The sequence below is a fragment of the Haliotis cracherodii genome, unplaced genomic scaffold (genome assembly GCF_022045235.1).
Source record: "Haliotis cracherodii isolate W230 unplaced genomic scaffold, xgHalCrac1.p SCAF_11, whole genome shotgun sequence".
Taxonomy (NCBI): domain Eukaryota; kingdom Metazoa; phylum Mollusca; class Gastropoda; order Lepetellida; family Haliotidae; genus Haliotis; species Haliotis cracherodii.
In genome coordinates, this window is record NW_027266266.1 from 8,651,855 (window position 1) to 8,668,754 (window position 16,900).

The 16,900-nt window shown below is 40.5% G+C and overlaps 1 protein-coding gene and 1 pseudogene across 1 annotated transcript; both read left to right on the forward strand.

Annotated features, from left to right (window-relative positions):
• Positions 1-4,982: 4,982 nt before the first annotated feature.
• Positions 4,983-16,900, forward strand: part of LOC139456187 (zinc finger protein 721-like) — an 81,723-nt pseudogene continuing 69,805 nt past the window's right edge.
• On the forward strand, positions 10,833-15,512 carry LOC139456063 (zinc finger protein 721-like). The gene is given in 2 exon segments (XM_071237570.1): positions 10,833-11,901; positions 14,584-15,512. Coding segments are annotated over 2 exon segments (1,998 nt in total).

The following is a 16,900-nucleotide window of genomic DNA, read 5'->3' on the forward strand; positions in this document are numbered from 1 at the left end:
GGGTTTAACGTCGCTTTGAACAGTATCACGGCGTACTTGGGCCAGAGAAATTACCCCAGCCTCGGGATTTTCCTTTACATAAGAAGGCAGTTAAATATAGTTTAATTGAGCTAATAAGTAAATGGATGCCGGTGAAACAATGACATTTCACACAGTGTAACCTCGGGTGGTCCATGCAGATGTTTGAGGGTCGCAAATCGCCTCCCGTCAACCAATTTTCGTGTGTTTGAATCCCAAATTCGCCCCGATAGTGTTTCTATGTGAGCACCTTATCCGTGTTCGTGGGTTTCACCAAAGTTTGTTTGTTTGTTTGTTGCACAACGCCGCACTCAGTAATATTCCAGCTATGTGACGGCGGTCTGTAAATACATGTAGTCGAGTCTGGATCAGACAAGCCAATGATTGACATCATGAGCATAAATCCACGCAGTTGGGATACGATGACATGCATCAACCAAGTCAGCGAGCCTGCCCACCCGTTAGTCGCCTCTTACGAGAAGCATAGTCTCTATTTAAGGCGGCTGAAGACCTATTCTAACCCGGATCTCCACACCAACCAGCCAACCAATCAACCAGTCGTAGAATGATTTATGATGTCATTTGACCTATGCCTCTTCCAGCTCTAACAACTGGTTAAAGCGTGTTCTGGTATCGAATACATAACATCGATAAACTCCGAATTACATGTCGGGTAAATTTGCACTTGATGCTTTGTCGTCACTGAGGAGGCTCCGTGCAGCGCAGTTAATACACTCATGTGGAACTTTAAATGTCAAATAAATGTTTATTGGAAATCAATGACAAAATTGTTAACGTCGAAACGGACGGTACACTATAATCAACCAAATTGCAATTACCATATAATCATTTGGTCGATTGCACAGAGGAATGAATATTTTTGATATAATGAATATATTGATTTCTGAAAATTCTTATTTCTAAAGGCGTCATGTATAAGTGAGGTCAAACTGAATGTCATGTTGGCAGTTCTTCAGACAAATTGTGACAAGAAAATTTTTTTTTAAGAAGAAATAATTGGTTTGTATTTAAAACTAGTTTAATGTCGTATTATCAGGTTCTTGTTTCCCAAACTGTCTTGAAACTGTGTCAATTGGATCGTAAAATGCACAGGTGTTTATTGACAAATCCCTCTCTCTCTATATCTTAACTTTGATAATTTGAGGCCAACCGATTATTAGCAATGCCAAATCACCAATGAAGTCATGTATATTATAGTCAGCGTTGCACAAACACATCACACGGTCAGCAAGCACAGTGGGATAGCCTAGTGGTGAAAGCATTCGCTCGTTACTAGGAAGTGCCAGGTTCGACTCCTCACTTAGTGACTGTAGGTGTGCATACGTAGTCACGGTGACCTTGACCTTGGGCCAGTGAACAGTTTTATAGTAGAATGACTGACTGCACGTCTGCATATGTAATCCACCAACCCGTCACTTGCACTAATTTTACACAAATTATCAGGCGATACAGAAAATGCACCATAGGTGAATGTGCAATTACTTTAAAATCTGGAAATAAATGTATGACAACTGATGTATGTTTAAAACAATAACCATACCTGCACTCCGGAGCTTTGAGGAGGACCCGTCGCTTCAGAACAGGGTTTAACAATTAACGCCATACGCTGGTGTCAGTGACGGCATATCCCGGATGTACAGTTAGTGGTTGTCGCGCGATAGGCTGCATTGGGAGCGAAAAACATATTACTTTAGGCCGACCCGAGGTTAACTCCATGGCAACAGGTAAACATTCTGCGTTTGTTGACCAATGGAAGGTTATCTACTTATTTTACCCGCAGATTGATTATTCTGTACTGATAACCTGTTGACAGACGAAAGGGGGGTTAAAAGAAAAGCAAACATTTACGGGTGGACTGTTCTTGTGATAATGGCACGACGTTATCACCGTAACCGTTTGTAGGCTTTATGTTGACTAACTCGCCAATTGTATAGTTCAACCTACTTGAGGTATGATTTGACATATCTAATGGTAATAGACCCTTTATGTTGAGAAGCTGACCTTTACTTTTCCGTGTTGGTTACAGGTGCCAATGACGTCGTAATACAAGGTAAACGAGAAAACAAATAGTAATATAAGTATCGATGCAAAACAGATGTCGTACTGCATGTATATTGAGTAACACGTTGATGAATTACTGCTAGTCTCAATAGAAGGCCAAACAAACACCTTAAACACGGAAGCCACTATGAATACATGAAAGGGAAAGAATGATTGCACTTATCAACGTATGTACCGACTCCCATCGCCGCCCACTGCTTGCTTAAGCTGCACAAGGCAGGATAACATTAAGTACCACCTTTCAACGTGTGTTGGTATAAAACGCCCGGGGGTCGAACCCCCTACCGGACTTAGACTTTCTATCAACTGCACCACATCATTTCTATCTCCAGGGCTCATATTTCGTTAAAGCCACGCTAGGGCTAACCTAAAATGCGAGCCCTAAAATTGTAGTGGATGACTACACTGCGGGGGCGATCTTACGTCGTACGGACGCACATGTTACGCACGGGGGACGCATATGGGACGGACAGAGGACGCATGGGGGACGCAAAGAGGACGGACAGAGGACGCACAGGGGACGGACAGAGGGCATATGGATGTCGGAGGGCGCACATAGGAAGCATAGGGGACGCACAGGGGCGGACAGATGACGCACGGAGGACGCACGGGGGACCCACTGAGGACGCACAGGGGACGGACAGAGGACGCACGGGGAACGGATAGAGGACGCATGAGGGGCGCACAGGGGACGGACAGAGGACGCACAGGAGACGGACAAAGGACGCACGGGGACGCACAGGGGATGGAAAGAGGACGCACGGGGGCGCACAGGAGACGGACAGGGGACGGACAGAGGATGCATAACGCACCACGCCACATACAAAAACTATCGGTTCAGGTAAGCTAAAAATTAAATTAAGTTTCAGGAGATTTATAGCGACTCAAGTAGGCGACAAGCAAAGTAAGAGCCAATGTGTGTTCGCTGTGTCCTGGGCTTTTTTGCTCGTAAGTAGTGGCGGAAAACGAGTGTGCAAATACATACTTTCCTGTCGCTGTTTATCAACTTGGTCATGTTTTTTAGACGCACTTACATTTTTAATGGCGAGCTGTCTTTACGTCACGTCTACATTAACATAAACATAACTTATACCACTTAAGTTAAAACAGTATATCCATTATATTCCTGGATGTTTTTAGACACACTGAACCAAAATAAAATAAAACATTCTCTTGAAAGTTTGTAATTTAGGTAGGCGTTTTTGAATAGCGGATTAACTATCCTTTTAACTGTGTACGCATCACAAAAAGAAAGGCTTAACTTGACTGATGGCGCATCTGAACGTTCAATGGTGATGACATATCTGGGTACAGTAAACTACGTTTATAACGAACACGCTTATAACGAACTGGATTTTTTTAGGTCCCAGCCATTTGCTGTATATATGCTGTATATATGTTTATAACGAAGTCAGTTATAACGAACTAAAATTAGTGGTCCCTTTCAGTTCGTTATAACCGTAGGTTACTGTATAACGTCAGAGTTATCGCAGTTGTATAACAACATGCATGTACGTGTTTGTATGTGTATTTCTCTCTCTCGCCGTTCCGCGACAAGGAATATTACTTACTTTTAATGACAAAAAATGCCAAGTGCGCTTTTCAAGAAATATTGACAGCGATGTACATCATCACTGAGTTTTGATCACGTGGTTACAATCCGGGTTCAGATCGACAGTCAGCATCTTAAACCGAGGCAATGTATCTCAGTGGACTATCAGAAAAAACATCAGTCATCTTGACCAGTTTGGCTTGCCACAGCCACCGCCACGGCTGCAGCAACAGCAACAGCAACAACAATACTGTCGTGTCGTGTATTCAATTAAAATAAGATTTGAAAAATAAACAAAGAATAATTATGAATTCATCAAATTTATTAAAATCAGGATGTAGCCAGGAATAGTGTAATTTGTTGCATTTGAATGGGAGCCATATAATGCCGAGCTACTCAAAGTTGGATTTGACAACAGGTATCAGTTGTAAGATACGCATATAACAAGCCATATACGTAAATGTTCACCCACTCCAAACAGTGCTACCTGCCACTGGACTCCCTGCCGTAAAAGGCGACTGTGCTCGTTAGAGGCGGCTAACGGGATCGGGAGGTCAGGCTCGCTGACTTGGTTAATGCATGTCATCGTATCCCAATTGCGTGATCGATGCTCATGATGTCAATCACTGGATTGTCTGGTCCAGACTCGATTATTTACAGACCGCCGTCATATAGCCTGAATATGACTGAGTGCGGCGTTAAGCAACAAACAAACAAACGAACAAACAGCATACTACGCATTTTCGTATGATCGTAAGGTATGTATCAGATGCTCGTCAAACATCTCGCCGAGCCATTTGTACTGTTACCTTTTCTTCCTACTGCAACTTGAAGAACCTCAATGACCTGCTAGACTAGCGGCTCTGGAAATAACAAAACTGATAAAAAATAAATACATGTAACACCATTTAAATTGAAAAGGAGCCCATGTGAAATGGGGGATTCGGACTTGAGACTGAGGAAAGTCTAGACTTGCTTCATGTTGATTTGCGTTACAGAAAGGGCTGGGCGGAAGGGGAAATAATATGGTCCAGGGACTGTGAGACATACTACTAACTATAACTACTAACTTGCCAGTAGGCAGCAAACATCCTATCTTGCAAATTATGTCCACAACGTATCAGTAGTAACGAATGGGCAGTCTTGGCCTGTCTGCGAGGTTTTGAGTAATACATTGTCCTGTGACTGGAGCCAAGTCTAGACGAGGCACAATCCGGCGGAAGTTGGTTCCCGGCTTCCCATGCGCTTCGTCAACTTGATATGAGAGACGGGGCCCAGCTTAAATCCGGCGCAGTGATGCTGCAAGGAACTCTGGGTAAGAGAATGCAGACGGTAATATTGTTGATCGATGATTCGCTTACTGTCTGATAAATTCTGTTGTTAAAGACATCACCTATGAACATGAATGTAAGTTTTCATCTCTCGGTGTATGAGCAATGTCGTCGAAAACTGTTCGAAAATATAGTGTGGTAGGATAAATCTGTAAGCCTTATGGCAACATGACAATGGCGACACACGAATGCATGAACATTGAAAGTAGAGTCCGTTTGGCACCAAATGAGAACAATGAATTGCAAAATCGGGATTAGTCTATCAAATCGTCATGGTTAGTGCTGTTTAGCTCAAATTTCATTTTTTAAGAAAGTTTGTTCATCTTCCGTCATGCCTTTTCACTTGTTTCTGCCTGAATTCACTGGAGGGATACAAGGTTGGTTGGATTGTTGTTTTACGCCGCACTCAGCAATATTCCAGCTATATGACAGCGGTCTGTAAATAATCGAGTCTGCACCAGATAATCCACTGAATGACATCATGAGCATCGATCGACGCAATTGTGATCGATGACATGCATCAACAAAGTCGATGAGCCTGACAAACCGATCCCGTTAGTCGTGTCTTTCGACAAGCATAGTCGCCTTTTACGGCAAGCATACAATGTAATTTTTTACTGCGCATAATACCTTCCAAAATTCGGAATCCCATAGAACAAGAAGGGTGTTAGTGCATTTTGCTTGGCGGCACACTAGATCTAAACTGAAGAAAATACAATAAATATTCAAATACCACAACTACCACATGACATGATTTCTATTATCTAACCTCAGCATTATTTAAATATGTATTTAGTTGCAATAGTAATCTTTAATCAAGACACACTGTAAAAGTTACTATAATTTCAGAAACAAATTTCATTAGAGTTCCCTTCCCTGGATAGTCAAGTCCTTGAAAACAGACTCAAGTCGACGAGTGCTCACTGATCCATTGACTGGGGTAATAATGGTGTAGCGCTTGGAGCATCACCTGCTACATGGACGTTAGTGCATTATAAGTGCACATTATTATTATAATTATTACCTAAGTACCTTTACCCGGCCCATTGTTGGGTACGCGAGTACCTTCATAGCCATGCAACAGATTACAAGATACGAAGGTCTACTTTTGGAGTTGTATCTTTTGTCGGTGATTGTAGCATTTATCTGGTTTAGTGCAAGGACCCAATCTCCCATTTGTTTCTCTGGCTCAAATGCCAAGACTGCTTACTCCCTCAGACTGGCAGTCTCATGTGACCTTGACCTTGATAATGCAATCAATGACATTTGGCTCATGAAGAGAGTAGCTGATTGCGGCGTTAAACAACAAACATCATAAGAATAGGACTTTTTAAATATAAACATGAAATTGAACTAAGGGCCTGCCTTTAGAAAACAGTACCACAAACCACGTGACATTACCCTATGACGTAATTTATAGTATTTTGTTGCCAGTCACACCAGCGAACCAATGGCCTGTGGTGACGGGTCATCGAGTGTGCATAAGCTCCACCCAGTGATCTATCATCTGTATACACAATGTCAATGAATACGCCCAGCGATGTTGAGAGTTTTGAATATTTGTTTACTAAATATATCCTTAGCCCTTGGATCCTCTTTACGATCAATCAGTCCTTTACGATCATTAGGGTTAGGTACCCGTTTAGTGACTTATAGATTCAAAAGCAGCTCATAATATTCTTTACACAAAAACGTTGACTGTTGTTTAGTAAAAAGCATGAAGTGGTTTAGTGTCAAATATTTTGGCTACTGGAAACTGTCCTGGAACATTCACACAAGACACATCCACCCGCTACATTTTTTCAGTACTTATTCAAAAGCAAATTCATCCTTGTGTCGTCATGAGCCATGCTCATGCCTCCCCTGTTCCTTACTAGTATTATCCACATTATCCTTACAATGTTCCCTACCACACTTTTCTGTCACAAAAATCACCCGACGAATTATCAAATACCATGTCATTCATGGGTATCCGCAAGTTCAACGTCTGACGCCTTGAGACGTTTTCAGCTCATTCCTCACCACTTGGTATCTTGTAGATTACGGAATGGGATGAGTGTGCCAGATGGCATCAGGATCACTCGTATGTATGTTCCGTAGACTAAAGTCGTGAAACGCCTTGCCCACCTAACCCTTCATAAGTGTCCGTGGCCTATTCGACCCTTTTCGTTCAGCTCTGTAACGTCATACACATGGCTAGGTAAATTTGCATTTAGTTCCACAGTGTGGGCATAGCTCAGTTGGTAAGCTGTCGGGCTAACAATCCATTTGTGTCCGATGGATTCTCACAAAAACTGAGTGCTTGTCTTTGAGACACGTGACCTACGGCTGAGGTCATCCTCACGAGAAGTTGTGGTTCTGTATTCTAAAGATGCTTCGGACTAAGCAACTCTGCATAGTAGGCCAATCTTTTCCAACTTGAATAAGAAATGATAAATATGACAACATAAGCACATCCATTTGGAATATCCATATGAATATACTGTCAATTAATTATATTGCATATATTTACCATGTTTACATTCTTACACAACACATTATCTTTTATCACAGTTCATGGTCTGATAGCTTGTCGGATACAAGTCTCACTCTCCTGGATCGCCTTAGTTCAGCACCAGCAACATCTGGAAGTTTAGTAGTTTGGATTACCTCCCTTGCACTGTCTGTGACATCGTCTGAGGACATCATCATTGAGCTGCAAGTCTTGTCTCCTGCAAATTTTTTCATGAGTGGTGAGTTTCAGATAATAACATGATTACCATTGTCAATAGTTACTGCACTACATTTCTTCTCCAGTATCACATGATGGTCTGAATGGAAACAATTTCATTAAGATCAGATCTATGTTCTTTGTACTGTGTCGTTCTGACATGACCAGAAATGGGATGTCCTCTGGTCATTGTTTAGTGGTTGCGAGTTGGATGAGATTGGTATGGAAATTGGTTCTCAGCTTATAACTTTGTTTCGTTTTTCTGGAGAGGTGTGCATAAGCTTTACCTCTTCCTTTATTTTGGGCATCTTTATTTGAACTTTAATGTCGTTCTCAAGTACCAATTCTGGTATCTTGGTACGCAGCTTTGGATTCCTGAGTAGTTCAACCAAACTCTTCCAAGTCATACCGTGGGATGTTGTCCTGTAGGATAGAAGAAATTTTGTTATTTCTGACCTCCAGTCTCTTCCATCTGCTCTGAATGTTTTGAGTACATGTCATATGCCTCTTTGTACCAAAAAAAGGTTTTTAAGTAAAACTGACATTTTGAGAGATGACTAAACCACAAAATGAAACCCTCATAAATGGCATAATGATACATGTATCCATTCTCTGTCAACTAAAGTTTGTTTCCTGTTTTCATTATTAGATGAGTATTACGATCGAAAGTTCAGGATAATTATTTAAATATAATGTGTTTATCTTGATTTTTTTATATTTCTTAACGAAATATCTAGTAGTACAACAAACGTAAGTGAGTACAAATCTTAAACATGTTAAACTGGTGGTCCCGAAACTCCCGGACTCCCGAGGGTGTCGACCCCTGGGTGGAATGATTGGAAAAGCTATTGCTTGACGAGTTCATTGTAGGTGGATGGGATAAAATAGCCTTGATCTCTTTGGATAGAAGATCCGTTAGATGCCCGGCAAAGATTTTCTCGAGGTACGGACTCCCAGAGAAAATAGCGTTGGCCAATGGTCCCAATTATATCAGCCGAGTTTAAAAGTTTTTCTCCATGAAAATGATAAACGTGTGACTCCCTATTGGCCTTCTGCTGCTTTATTGTTGGCAATTAATTTCTGGAAAAATATATCTGTCGTACATAAACATTTCAGGCTGTCAGCATAAACCACGAAATTTTCTTTCAACTCTGTTTTTTTCACCAAAATAATATTCTAATAAGAGCCCCCTGTTTCTAATTGTGAGAGCGCCCTAGGCGCTTATTTCATCGAATACGGTACCATGTTTACTGACCACAATTTGGACAATATCATGTTTTAGAGAAACTGATATTGACAAGGCCCTCATGAATGGCCAATAATTGATAAATATTATATATAAAAATATTGTACTACATTGCAACAGGCAGCTTTAGGCAAATTAATCTGATAGTATAAAGTTCTGGGTTCCTAATCCCAGTTCGCTGGTAGGTAACGAATCTATAGTTAAGATTGTCATATTTTCCATGGTAATTCCATTGTCTGTATTGGTTTTGCGTCTGCAACTACTTGGAAAGCATGACACCGTCATATTGCTGGAATATTGCTATAAGCGGCGTAAAACCATACTCACTCACTCACTCACTCACTCTGACAACTCCTTGGTGTGTCTCATGAGCTAATAGATTGAGTGTTTGTTTCTAAAGACTATTGCAGTATTGGGCATCCCAATTCTGTTTCTTTTAAGGATAATACCATAATGTTCTGAAAGTTCATCCATGTGAGTCTTGTGTCCCTTGTATCTTGTATCTGTCCTTGTTCTGCTTCAAGATTTCTTGACACCTGCCAGTTCATAATCTCTCTCTGTAGCTGATCTGATTTCTTTGAACTTGATGCACAGTGGTGAATATATTCTTCTGCCACATTGTGTCTTACTTCATTAATTTCTTGCAGTAATCTTGAGAAGGCATCTGTTGCATTTTGTGAACCACCTCCGTAAACAGCCTTAAAGTTGTGGGCTGTTGTCTGAACACCCATCCCTCAATTCTTGATGGTTTTGAGGAATGAGAATTAATTACCTCTAATCGTTTATTGTCTGTTTCAAGCTCGAACTTGATTCCATACAGGTTCATGTGAAAAATTACTTCTTTCTTAGTCTGAGAATATATTTTCTTTACATCTGTGAGTGTTCTACTCGCATGTGCTACTTGGTGAAAACTGTTAATGCCAGTCTAAATATCCAAACCAACCGCTGTACATGTGTACCGGTAGGCACTTTGCTTCTTTATTTTTCTTTAGCTTCATACACAAAAACAACATGTCACTCGGGCCAGCAGATGCTCACACACACTCTCTCACAAACACGATATTTTTCCAGCAGCCAAAACTTGTCTTGTTTTTGAGTGAGGGAGGCTCAAAGTCCAACTGGACTCCCATCAACGATAAGTCTTGGCAAAGCGTCATCATAGTATGCCATAATGTTAGCACTTGCAAGTCTCCACTTAATTCTAGCAATCTCTGAGGCTTTGTTCAAAGTTAATAATCCTCACAGAGAAATCTCCTTCTCATCCTGGTAGATTTGCATTTATCTACCATTTGATCCCTTACATTTCCCCCATGTCATTGAAGTACAAGAGTTATAACACACTCTTTGAAATCATTGTGAAAAGAGCATGCTTGAACATGTTGGATGAACCTCATAAGTTGTGGAATGTAGACACCGAAGGCTGGAGTTGCTGGAGGATTGTGTGACCTAAAGGGCAAATTGACTTGAGTTGGGGGGTGGGGGGTCACATTTCAGTCGGCAATATACAGTACTTAGTTATTAGTATGTAACACCATAGCATACAACTGTCATGTCACAGGTCAGTGTCAAGATATGAAAGGATATGGTCCATCGCCAGCTTGTCTCATTCTCTTTGCATCATGATAAGTAGTTTGTCATGATTCATTTAACGTCAAATTGTGTATGGACCCAGCCCTAGTTCTTATTGGTTGTGTTTAGGAAATGCATCAACACGATTGAGAAAAGTGACGACGCTTTTGTGTTTTCAGTGAACACCATAACAAACACAAGATAATAATGGAAGGACAAAGCCAGACATCGAATCCTGACATGGTTTCTAAAACATTTGTTATAACGGACTGTCAGAGAGAATTGCTTGAAAAAAGTAGTCTCAAGAAACACTCTGCTACTAACATGCTGGACACAATTGATGTCAAGAAACACAGTGGAATCAATCCTTACCAGTGTGTTGAATGTGGGAAATCATTTAAAATATCAGGGAACCTGCAGAGACACTTGAAGATTCACAGTGGAATCAAGCCTTATCAATGTGTTGCATGTGGGAGAGAATTTACACAGTCAGCTGGCCTGCAGTCTCACATGAAGATTCACAGTGGAGTCAAGCCTTATCAGTGTGTTGTATGTGGGAAAGAATGTACACGGTCAGGTGACCTGCAGTCACACATGAGGATTCACACTGGAATCCAGCCTTATCAGTGTGTTGAATGTGGGAAAGCATTTACAGAGTCAGGTAACCTGCAGAGACACATGAGGATTCACACTGGAATCCAGCCCTATGAGTGTGTTGAATGTGGGAAAAAATTTACACACTCAAGTAGCCTGAAGAAACACATAAGTATTCACAGTGGAATCAAGCCTTATCAGTGTGTTGAATGTGGGAAAACATTTACACAATCAGGAAGCCTGAAGAAACACATGAGTCTTCACAGTGGAATCAAGCCTTATCAGTGTGTTGAATGTGGGAAAGGATATGCAGACCCAGGTAGCCTGAAGAAACACACAGATGTTCACAGTGGAATCCAGCCTTATCAGTGTGTGGAATGTGGGAAAAGATTCACACAATCAGGTAGCCTTAAGGAACACATGAGGACTCACAGTGGAATCCAGCCTTATCAGTGTGTTGAATGTGGGAAAAGATTTACACACTCAGGTAGCCTGAAGAAACACACAAATGTTCACAGTGAAATCAAGCCTTATCAGTGTGTTGAATGTGGGAAAAGATTTACACAATCAAGTAGCCTTAAGGAACACATGAGGACTCACAGTGGAATCCAGCCTTATCAGTGTGTTGAATGTGGGAAAAGATTTACACACTCAGGTAGCCTGAAGAAACACATGAGTGTTCACAGTGAAATCAAGCCTTATCAGTGTGTTGAATGTGGGAAAAGATTTACACAATCCGGTAGCCTGAAGAAACACATGACTATTCACAGCAGAATAAAGCCTTAACAGTGTGTTAAATGTGGGAAAGGAAACAAATAGTTATTATCCAAGAAGGAAGAGCAATGTTGAATCAGTCATGAAATTCATTTTTGGTCAAGGTCCAGATTGATGATCTCGCGTGAGAATTCTCTCGTGAGTCATTTTAAATCGGACCCAGCTGACTTTGTTGAGTGATTTGAAAGCCAGTATATTGCAATACACTCAAAGCCTTACGAAGAATTAATGTCAATTTTAGCTACTATCTTGTCACTGTTGTCAGGTACCTTTTCTGGTATCTTGGTAGGCAGCTTTGATTCATGAGTAGTTCCACCGGACTCTTCCCAGTCATATTTTTTGGGAGTCAATAGTCATCACATATTATAGAAGAAATTTTGGTATTTCTGCCCTCTAGTCCCTTCCATCTGTTCTGAATATTTTAATAGCTTTCGGTATTACCTGTTTGTTCTGCTCCTCCATTAGCAGCAGGCCAATGAGGAGTCACACATATATCCTGGATAACATTTTCTTGGAGAAAGCTTTCAAACTTGGCTGATATGAACTGGGGTCCATTGTCCGAGGTTATTTTCTATGGGAGTCAATTGCTCAAGAAAATCTTTGCCAGGCATCTGACAGATCTTCTGTCAACAGAGATCAAGGCTATTACATCCCATCCGCCTACAATGACATCATGAAACAATAACTTTTCCGAACATCCCACCTAACTAATCTTCCTCATGTGTTCTCTGTCATCATGTTGTTTGAGTATTATCCTTCTGTTGTTATTAATTAACCTGCTCATGTTAATCCCTCTCAGGTATGATAATTGTTCTTTCTGTTCACCTACCATCTATAATTCTGTACCATGTTCATTATTCAGTCTGCTTGACAAGGGTATGATCTATTCCATGTATCCTTCCACTGATTGAGCGACAAGCTTAACCTAGATGCCTTACTTTCCCATCCTTTAGACATTGTTTGTCTTTCCTTACTGAGTAGTTATTTGCCAAATGTCCTCTTGTCCTCTGAATCCATATCTATAGCAATTACATGTTTCTGTGATTTGGTAGAAGTAGAAAAGACTTGATTGACAATTAGTCGCTTACTACTTTCGAACTCTGTAGCTTGAAACTCTACCATTTCCGTAATTCTAGCAATCTCTGGGGCAGCCATGGACAGTTACATATTTCCAACCATAGGGTACATAAGCAGTTATTTGAGAAATAAATTAGTTCAGCATTTTTTGTCACTATTTCTATAACCTGTCATCCCTACAGTGGAAGGTGTCATGTTGATTTCCAAGAAATGATTGGTTGAGTCCAAGCTTTGCAAATATCAACAGGGTGCGATGATATTAAATGAATGTCTATGGAATCTATTTCATCAATACGTTTTTAAAAATCTATGTATTTTGTAACCATAATGATGAAATAGTTAAGAATACGATTAATTGATCTTGAACTTGAATAATATTTCAAGCGCTTCTTTCCAAAATACGATGTATCTAATCTACAGGTAGACTACCTCAAATTTGAAAACACAGTAGGTTTATCTCCTAGTTCGCTCTCTTTACTCATACAAAGGTGACAATTTTAATACAAGATAATGTGAGAATGAGTTTGACTAAACATGTTGCCATGTTACAATTTTAATGTGTTTTTTTTAGCATGATTAGTGTGGGACCATTCATGATACATGAATGCATCACATACAACTGTCAATATTGTAGGTCAGTGAAAGAGGCACAAAATTACTTAAGTAGGTAACTTAAATTGTGGCTGACTTATTAGCATCATCAGTAAAGAGACCACTGACACATCAGTGTATCACGATGCATTAAATTTCTTTATGACTAATCTGTAGATTGGTGGATTATTACAAATTAAAGCGCAAAAAAACATTCCATAGCATAAGAAATCTTTACTCAAAGCAATCGATTGTATGATACTGACTTTAGCATGTACATGTGTTTTTGAATCACCATCAAATAGTGATGATACCAGGTGTTCTCGAGAAGATCAGTGTATCCTGGCACCCATCACAAACTCTTGCAAGGGCAAGTCAATAGTTCATGTGAAAAAACATGGGAACACATGATACATCAGAAGATTGCGGATACTTACCAAATGAAAACAAGCCATACCGGTAATACAGAATATCACTGACAATAAAGACAAAAATTGCAAAGTGCACTTTGAAAAAATATATATTACTGTAAGTAATATTCCTTATCCCTGAGTGGCTGTCGGGTAGCCTAGTGGTTAAAGCGTTCGCTCGTCACGCCAAAGACCCGGGTTCTATTCCCTACATGGGTACAATGTGTGAAGCCCATTTCTGGTGTCCCCCAGCCGTGATACTGCTAGAACATTGCTAAAAGTGGAATAAAATCAAACTCACTCACCCACCCACCTTATCCCCTGAATGGCTTGTTATCACTTTATAAGTGTCAGCACACATGCAGCTACTTTCACTAATTAATCATCACTTTATAATATTTTGTGATACTATAGCCAGTTGGGAGAACTGTAGTTGTTATTGGTGGTGTCTTGTGGAAACATCTTCAGCAAAAATGCATTAGACAATAAAGGAAAGTGACAACTCTTTTATGTTTTCAGTGAACACCATAACATCCACAAGTTAATAATGGAAGTAAAACCACAGAATCCTGGCTCTGTTACTGAAACATGTGTAGTCAGGGACTGTGGAAGAGAGTTGCTGGAAACAGGTGATGTCAAGAGACACTCTGTTACTGACACTCAGGAAAAAAGTGTTGTCAAGAAACACAAAGGAATCGAGCCGTATCAGTGTGTTGAATGTGGGAAAGAATTTATGCAATCACGTTACCTACAGAGACACATGAGGATTCACACTGGAGTCAAGCCTTATCAGTGTATTGTATGTGGGAAAGAATTCACAGAGTCAGGTAACCTGCAGAGACACATGAGAATTCACAGTGGAATCCAGCCTTATCAGTGTGTTGAATGTGGGAAAGGATTTACAGAGTCAGGTAATCTGCAGAAACACATGAGTATTCACACTGGAATCAAACCTTATCAGTGTGGTGAATGTGGGAAAGAGTTTACACAATCACTTTACCTGCAGAGACACATGAGGATTCACAGTGGAATAAAGCCTTATCAGTGTGTTGAATGTGGGAAAGAATTTTCAGAGTCAGGTAACCTACAGAGACACATAAGGATTCACAGTGGAATAAAGCCTTATCAGTGTGCTGAATGTGGGAAAGGATTTACAGAGTCGGGTAACCTGGAGAAACACATGAGGATTCACACTGGTATCAAGCCTTATAAGTGTGTTGAATGTGGGAAAGAATTTACTCGATCCTGTCACCTGCAATCACACATGAGAATTCACAGTGGAATCAAACCTTATGAGTGTGTTGAATGTGGGAAAACATTTACACAATCATGTCACCTGCTAAAACACGTGAGGATTCACAATGGAATCAAACCTTATGAGTGTGTTGAATGTGGGAAAACATTTACAGTATCAGGTAGTCTGAAGACACACATGAATAATCACAGTGGAATCAAGCCTTATCAGTGTATTGAATGTGGGAAAAAATTTACACAATCATGTCACCTTCAGAGACACATGAGGACTCACAGTGGAATCAAGCCTTCCCAGCAGGCATAAGTATGTTGAATCAGTGCTGTGCTTCAACGTTGAAATGAGATTGCTATGTTTGTCCAAGTCAAGGTTGATCATCTCTTGTAAGAAATTTAGAGTTTGTAATCAATAAATCTGTTGTCACCGTGACTACAATGTATGATTGTGGCTTTGAACTCTTTGAACATCCTCCTTATTCACCATAATTCCTGTGTTACATCATTGCCATAAGCCTGTATTAAGGCTGTCATGACATTCTAAATATCTAGATTTTCAACAGAAAGGCCTCTTCACTGTTCATGCTGTTAGCTGAATGTAATAAGTTGTGTGGATAGTAGTTTTCCTCTGTTGTTGTTCTAGACATAAGTCAACATAGAAAACAAGTTCTGATAATATCCTGCATACTTTTGGTAGTTGTCATGCAGATAGTGAATCTTTTTTTATTTTAATATACATCATAGATTCTGTTTTCTTCAATAAACTGGTACGCCGTGAAATAACTGGAATACTGTTAAAAGCGACGTTAAACCCAACTCACTCTCTCACTCACTCACTCACTCACTCACTCACTCAATAAACTGGTGGAGCGATAAAGAATGAGACAGCTTCTGTAAAGCTAGTGAGACAGCTTCTGTGTCATCAACTTCTCGATCTGGAACGAAGGAAAAGGCTCCATGAACTACGATGGACAGGCAGCAAGTTAGCCATCATGTGACTCTACTATCAACTTCAACAAATTTTGAGTTATTGCTGAAAAGAGAACAGGTAGACATGCATGGCATAATTGACAGCCATCTGTCCTCCATTGTGAGTGACGTAGAATGAATAAAGAAGCAACAACACAATATGACTAAGAAGTATTCCCATGCCATGACTTTCTGGTATCTCGTTTGATATGGAAGACATCACAACCATAGAGGTTTGACAAATACTGCATGAATACTGGTTGCATACAAAGGTTACCATCAGGTACTGGCTTGATCATGCACAAGCTATGGATACCTTGGTTCCCTCTGTACCTTATTCTTTACGAGGAAGCATCTGGTGCCAAGGACCATCACCAGAGAACTGCCAATTTTATCGCACCATTGGCCATGTTGTCTTATACCTGACCAAGAGGGTACACTTAAAGAACAAGGTAGGGGAGGAGCGATATCTATACAAGCCATGGTTCGTGGGTGTCCTTTGGACTGCACGTTCAGGGCTGGTCACCGTGGGACTCCATTGAATCACTGTTGTCCAGAAGACCAGTGGTCTTCTCTGGATCATTGATAACAACCTTGGTGGCTACCAGGGGACAATGACAGATCAGACTCCAAGTGGGGGGCCTACATCCCAGAGGCTTGAATGTCCGGGATTGTATGGTTCATCATCATCCACTACTAAGATGTCCAAAACTTCCATGGTCAGGCTTC